At 37.7% G+C, this 7,049-nt stretch overlaps 2 protein-coding genes across 5 annotated transcripts; one reads left to right on the top strand and one right to left on the bottom strand.

Moving 5' to 3' along the window:
- Positions 1 to 53: 53 nt before the first annotated feature.
- On the top strand, positions 54 to 4,653 carry LOC117630799 (flagellar radial spoke protein 5). 3 transcript variants are annotated; one of them, XM_034363581.1, is made up of 9 exons: positions 82 to 557; positions 1,599 to 1,683; positions 1,890 to 2,006; positions 2,839 to 2,903; positions 2,991 to 3,079; positions 3,180 to 3,259; positions 3,632 to 3,743; positions 4,044 to 4,163; positions 4,285 to 4,653. In XM_034363581.1, exons 1-9 carry the CDS (start codon positions 251 to 253, stop codon positions 4,468 to 4,470), a joined length of 1,161 nt encoding a protein of 386 aa, XP_034219472.1. In that variant the 5' UTR covers positions 82 to 250; the 3' UTR covers positions 4,471 to 4,653. The 3 variants fall into 3 exon arrangements, with proteins under 3 accessions (XP_034219474.1, XP_034219472.1, XP_034219473.1); XM_034363582.1 differs by lacking the exon at positions 82 to 557 and adding an exon at positions 765 to 1,199 and having other exon boundaries at positions 4,285 to 4,535; XM_034363583.1 differs by lacking the exons at positions 3,180 to 3,259; positions 3,632 to 3,743 and having other exon boundaries at positions 54 to 557.
- Positions 4,654 to 4,659: 6 nt separating this feature from the next.
- LOC117630800 (30S ribosomal protein S17-like) lies at positions 4,660 to 6,648 on the bottom strand. 2 transcript variants are annotated; one of them, XM_034363584.1, is made up of 4 exons: positions 6,515 to 6,648; positions 5,684 to 5,905; positions 5,470 to 5,605; positions 4,660 to 4,899 (listed from the first exon to the last, which is right to left on the bottom strand). In XM_034363584.1, the coding sequence occupies exons 2-3, from the start codon at positions 5,843 to 5,845 to the stop codon at positions 5,471 to 5,473; spliced, it is 297 nt and encodes a 98-aa protein (XP_034219475.1). In that variant the 5' UTR covers positions 5,846 to 5,905; positions 6,515 to 6,648; the 3' UTR covers positions 4,660 to 4,899; position 5,470. The 2 variants fall into 2 exon arrangements, with proteins under 2 accessions (XP_034219475.1, XP_034219476.1); XM_034363585.1 differs by having other exon boundaries at positions 5,684 to 5,913; positions 6,515 to 6,641.
- Positions 6,649 to 7,049: the final 401 nt, after the last annotated feature.

Genomic DNA, 7,049 nt, shown 5'->3' with positions numbered 1-7,049 from the left:
TAATAACTGAAGTAGTTAATAATAGGGACCAAAGTTTTGACATAGATTGGGATGGATGGTGTGTGCAATTTTTTTGCCTTCAAATTATCCTGGGTTTGTCGATATGGACGGACCAAAAATTACAGGGTAAAACCGTCAATTCAACGTTACAAAATAGACACGCACAGCAGCACGTACATCCACGGCGTCGGAGGCCTTATCCTCTTCAGTTCTTCTGCCCCATTGTTTTTCTTCCTAGCGTTATACTAAAATGGCAACCTTACACTTACACAGCGTCCTACCCAATCCGACGTCCTTCAAATCCACCAAGGCCACAACTTCAACTCGGCGCAGGCTCCTAGCGAATTCGGTCAGGTGCGCCGAGGCAACTCAGGTCACCGGCGAGACCCAGCGAGTCACAGTGAGAAACGGGAACGATTCCCTGGACATATGCCGAGTCCTGAACGGAATGTGGCAGACGAGCGGTGGTTGGGGAAGAATCGACCGAGACGACGCCGTCGAGGCCATGCTTCGCTACGCTGATGCTGGCCTCTCCACCTTCGACATGGCCGACCACTGTAAGTCATATAATGTCAATCAAGCCCCCAAATTGTCTACATTTTTCCGCCCAGGTCTTATGTGCATACGTGGGTGTTTTTGATTGGGTGGTCTTGAAATATATCTGATAGGTTGTTAAAGTCGCGCTGCATTAGTCATCCACGTGTGGTTTAACAGTATTGCCCTTAGATGATGTGTGTATTTACAACAAAGGGGGTTATGCTTGTGTGCAAAAATGAAATCAATGGAGGAGAGCTACACTACATATGAAAGCTGATAAGATAATACTTGGTTGTATAAAATTTATGTAGAAGAAGAAAAACTGTGTTTTGTTTACATAGTTAGGCTTTCCCATTTGGAAATTGGAATGGCAGAGTTGTTGCACCATAATTCTTTAAGCAAATTCACCTTTAGTTCCATCAAGAAAACAAGGACCAAAGGAATTCAAAAACTCAGTTGGAGGCCGGTTCAGGGTGTTTTAACTGAAGACATCCGACGGGCCGTGGTTAAGAATGGCAAGGATTCATTAGACATATCCCGGGTTGTGAATGGGATGTGGCAGACGAGCGGTGGCTGGGGTCGAATTGATAGAGACAATGCAGTTGATGCTATGCTTAAATATGCTGATGCTGGACTCACCACTTTTGATATGGCAGATATATGTATAGCACTCAATTATCAATAACTTATAGTGTGTGTGCGCTGATTGCATATCCATCGTGATTTAAGTTGTCATCTTCCCATTTCTGTCTGTCACATTTGGACTTATATATTACACTTTTGCTGAGATAATTTTATGATGGTGACATAAATGGTAGTGAGGTTCTCCCTTCATTCAGAGTTATTGAAACTTTTTCTTGTGAGTTTGGACCTCAATTGCGCCGTTACAGAGCATTTTTCTATTTGTTTGATGGTGGCAAATAAGTTTATCATTTCTTTTTTGTAGTCCTTTCGTTCTGAATCTATCCCTGGCAGTTAATACCTTCTTAAAGAAAAAAAAAGAAGAAATAATTGTGAGTTTATTTCCTGGAGTTTATAGTTTGGCTTTCTGCAATTTGTAGATGGACCGGCTGAAGATCTATATGGCATCTTTATCAATCGAGTTCGTCAGGAGCGTCCACCAGAATTCTTGGAGAAGGTCAGAGGGTGAGTTGCTTCCACTTAATAGGTTGTAAATTACTGGCCGGCTATTGTTAGGAGTCTTCAGCGATTGCATAGAGCAATCATTTTCGCATCTTTGCTTGCATGCATAATAGACTGATTAACGTTTCACTTACTATGTTATATCTGAGTGAGAGTGTAGAATTGGAGAGTTTTACAATTTGTTTTCCCTGCTATATTGTGTGCTGCAGTCTTACAAAATGGGTGCCACCACCTGTTAAGATGACAAGTAGTTACGTAAGGGACAGTATAAATGTTTCACGGAAGAGAATGGATGTGGCTTCCTTGGACATGCTTCAGTTTCATTGGTATGAATTCTTTTTCTCAATGCAAGATGTTGTCGCAAACCTTTTGTCAAGTGGATTTTCCATTTGTTGTTAAAGTATCAATATGTGTTGATATTCAAATTTGAACCTGTAAAAGGGTCATGCTCCAATTGGAACCAAAGTTTTAAACTTGAGCAAGTTTTGATTATTCCAAATTAGTTGTGTTTTGCCCAAATTGACTCAAATCAGCTTACTCCATTTGTTTCTGAATGGAAAGAAATGTTGCACCATTTCCATTTGTCAGGTATATCCCTCATTGCAATGGCAGTGAGTTTTCATTATCATACTAGTTATGCTTGACGTAGGTCAAGAAGGAACATTTTTTCCAATATCAGATTTATTAGTTGTGCACTAACCAGATATTGAAATATCTTGCTGGAACCATGTCTTTGATTTTTGCATTTAATCATTGGCAAACCTTATCTACTAAGTTTCACTTTTTAAAAAAAAAAATTATAACAATTAACCCAGTTTAACATCAATAGTTTCCTGAGACCTGGAGTGCAATGATCACTGCATTAGCTTTCAATTTTATGTAAATTGTCATTTGCTTAACAAGGAAACTCCATTTGAATTGACCATCACATCGTGCACATTGTTTGACTAGTTGCTCCACTAATTCATTCCCAGATTTATCTCACCTGCTACCATCTAATGTATTGCCTATGCTTTCAACTACACTCTTTACCACTGTAGTTTGTGTTCAATGTAATGCATTTCTACATTGAATTACACTTACTTGAATACACCTAAAATTCAAATATTTTTAAGTGAATGGCTTGTGAGGCTAAATTTCTCTTTCTACTTGAGATAGGTGGGATTATGCAAATACCGGTTACCTTGACGCACTAAAACACCTCACAGATTTGAAAGAAGAAGGTAAGTGTATGACACTAGTAATTTAAAATGAAAATCTTGGCCCACATTTCAAGGTTTGATTGCATTACTTCAGCTACTGGTTTGCAGGTAAAATTAAGACCGTTGCCTTGACAAACTTCGACACAGAGAGACTACAGATAATCCTGGAAAATGAGATTCCTGTTGTCAGCAATCAGGTATATGCTTCATACACTCTATTTATTTGAATTTTTTCATATTGATATGATTTGCATCTCCTTATGCTTTATTATCACGTCCATATTACAATGTAATCAGGTCCAACATTCAATTGTTGATATGCGTCCTCAACAGAAAATGGCAGAGCTTTGTCACCTTACAGGAGTCAAACTCATAACGTCTCTCTCTCTCTCTCTCTCTCTCTCTCTCTCTCTCTCTCTCACACACACACACACACACACACACACACATACAGGTGCACACACTCACACACACAAATGCACAATGCACAATGCACAATGCACAGGACGATTATAAATGGTCAATCATCCACCACAACATGCTCTTTGCATCAGCTCTTATCTTAGCTGGGAACATTTCTGTCATAATCATCTCCTTAACCCTGGTGGTAAGGAATTGTACTTATCCCAAAACAAATAATGATCCTTTGAAGGAATAATCAATTTTTTTTTGTTTGTACGTTTAATAGCTTCTGTAGACTTTCAAGCATTCTCTTGTATTCCTTTTGATCATAAAGCTTTCTGTTGCAGGTATGGGACAGTAATGGGTGGTCTATTATCTGAAAAGTTCCTTGATACCAACTTAAACATTCCCTTTGCTGGGCCTCCACTAAATACTCCCTCACTCCAGAAGTACAAACGGGTACGTCGTATTGAACACATTGATTGCGCTGACAAATTAATTAGTTAATGTGGTCGTTAAGATGTACCCCAAGTTGCTTCCAAGTCAGTTTTAGATACAAAATCCAGCAAAAAAATTGGGTGGATGTTGCTTTCACACTTTGCATGATTTGAGGGAACAATTAGAATGAAGCTAGTTGGGAGATGGAATGCATGGCATAACGCAGAGTTGTTATTACCAGGACTCATTTTTGAAAGCATAGAAGTTACAATACTTATCTGTTTCGAATCCATCTTACTAGATTTGTAATGTGTATGGCAGATGGTCGATGCCTGGGGAGGATGGAGTCTCTTTCAAGCTCTGCTTCAGACACTCAAAGGAATTGCTTCAAAACATGGAGCCACAATCCCCAATGTTGCCGTGAAATACATATTAGATCAGGTAGAGCAAGTTTCAACTATTATGTCGGAAGTTATAGGCTTTTTTAACCTCAGAAACTTATTTACATCAATTAAGTCATAATATGCTTATTTCGGTTTTGTTCGTCTTGTAAAAATTGCAGCAAGCTGTGGCAGGATCGATGATAGGTGTTAGACTTGGGTTGTCAGAACACATCCAAGACTCCAATGCTGTGTTTTCACTTGCTCTTGATGAGGATGATATAAGCAGTATACAAGAAGTCACAAAGAAAGGGAAGAATCTTCTTAAAGTGATTGGTGACTGCGGAGATGAATACAGGCGTGCATGAAATTTTCACTCCAATGATCTTGTCGTACTTTTCTATACAGCACCGGGACCAAAACAAACTTTTTTTCTTTCGTTAGAGTATTGGTGCATTTATATACAATTGTCATTGAACATGAATATGTAACTATGTAAAACAAAAGGTTTGTGAACTATTTTGGGTATCCAAGGCATCTAGTTCCAGAAAGATTGATACTTTCCAATCACTTTAAGCTTAAATCGCATATATGAAAACTTTGCAACAACATTTTCATGCACGTTCAATTGCATTACACATCCTGAAGAATTGGAGGTACAAATCACTCCTATTTTAGGCTTTGTATTATAAGAGAAACATTCAACCATACAAGAAAAATATTCAAGAAACGGAAACTTTTCTGTGGCTAAATCTAACGTCTTCTCACTCTCTTGGATGCCTTTCAAAAAGCTTCACCTGCCAAAAAGAATGAAATTGAAATCACAATTCTACATGCTGAAAATTTTCATTTAAGTCTCACATACACTTGTGACTATGCATGCCAATGCCATGTCCAGTTACAAATTCTGCCAAATTAACTGACCACAGTTTATTACAGATGTTAAGACTCGAAAACTTACAACATTTAGGAATCTTGTCATTGCAAATGACTAGAAACAAAAGAATTTATTTAAACAAAAATGCAAAGACAAGCAGAAAAACATACATGACTATAGGGCATTTGAACCCACTTCTTAGAAAACCTGTGATGCTGTGTACTAAACTATCGCACCAAGACCTATTATGGCTTTTACAACGTTATAAAAAGAATTACATCCTTTAGGATTCTAGGTTTTCCAGCCAAAACATCATTTGGTTGCCTTACTTATTAGGATTTAGAAAATGAGTATTGCAATTGTTATATTATATGACTTATAAATCTCAAAAACTATTAAACTAGGATTATTATTCTTTTCTTAAAAAACAAATAGCTTATGTCATTGTTGATAGAGTAGAATATAACGGTAGTTGGAATGAAAGCAAAACCTTAAGAAGTAGAATGAGGTGAAGCTGAAGGTGAATCAGATGGTAAAGGAGGCTGATAGATACGTGCTTTGGTGAGGATTTCAGCCACAACCCAATGCTTACGCTTGCTCAAAGGCCTTGATGGGTCCAACCGCACCTGATGAAATAATTTGCTTAAAACACAATTAAAAGTAATCAAATAAATAAAGAGAAGGAGAAAGAGAAAGAGATATACTCGGTCTCCGATGTTGCACAGATTCTGCTCATCATGGGCCATGAACTTGGAGGTCCTCTTCACATACCGGTTGTAGAGCTTGTGATGGAACAGCCTGTCCACCGCTACCACCACCGACTTCTGCATCTTATTGGAAACTACCATCCCCACAACGGCCTTCATCTCGCTCAAACTCTAATATGAACAACAGCTTACCACTTAACCCTGGCCTTGGGGACCTTCCTGAGAGTCTCACATCCAACATATAATCAGACTTAGAATCGGGTCAAATTAGACTTAGCCCTAAACTATACAATCAGACTTAGCCTTAAACTATGCAATCAGACTAGCACACACATAATTTTAAATGGTTATGGTTCTGTATCATATTTCTCAGCGTAACTCCAAATTCGAGTCAAGTTATGGAACAGATATATAGCTCAATGATATTCATATTACCCACACAAAAAAACAAAAAACAAAAAAAAAAAAAAAAATCCACTTGCATGTAATAATATAAGAAAAAATTGAAGCTTGAAGCTGACTCATAATCCAAAATCTAAAAACAAATCCAAGTAACAAGATTGTAGAGCTAATACTAATTTCTGCTTATATGCTGCTAACTGAGATAACAACCCAGCAACTAAAACCTCTACCTAATCAGAATGACTCTCTGAAAAAACAAACCCAGTTTATGAATTCCCTTAAATCGAAGAAACAACCAGAAAAATGTTTAAATTTTCAAAACGAGACACAGACATTGCAGGCTAGTGAGCTGAATCAAATAAAAACAACACAGCATAATTTGCTAATTAAGTTAACGAAATCTATAACCGAGAGAGAGATTTGAACCTTAAAACTGAAGAGGGATTGGATGCAATGGAGCTCTCGTCGAATTCAGTCTGTGAAAGAGCGAGACGGAGGAGAGAATGAGAAATGTTAGGGTTTACCGGGAAGTCTATTAAAGTGAATGGCTTTTTTATTTTATTTAATTTTGGCCTATTTACTGTACTACCTGAAACTTTGGTCAAATCTCAATTTACCCCTTCAAAGTTAAAGTGACCTACTTAATTCCATTGACTGTGATTTTGTGTTCCACTTTACCCCCATCGTTAAAGACATCCAAAAGAACGTCAAAATTGATGACATAATAAGGGTGTTTAAGTAATTTCATATATGTGGCTTATTTACCCATCAATCTGAGTTGATGATATGGCAAAGTGGAGCCCACAATATAATAAAATATTCTTAGTCTATTAAAATAATTAAAAGAAATATCCTAAATTTATTTTTTTAAAATTTAGCAGCAACCATCTTCTCCACATCGCCACCATCATCCCTCCCGGCCCAGCTTGCTCTACTCTCTCCACTGATCTTCCCGCTCTCT

The sequence above is a fragment of the Prunus dulcis genome, chromosome 6, assembly GCF_902201215.1.
Source record: "Prunus dulcis chromosome 6, ALMONDv2, whole genome shotgun sequence".
NCBI lineage: Eukaryota > Viridiplantae > Streptophyta > Magnoliopsida > Rosales > Rosaceae > Prunus > Prunus dulcis.
This window is presented reverse-complemented; position numbering and strand designations above follow the sequence as displayed.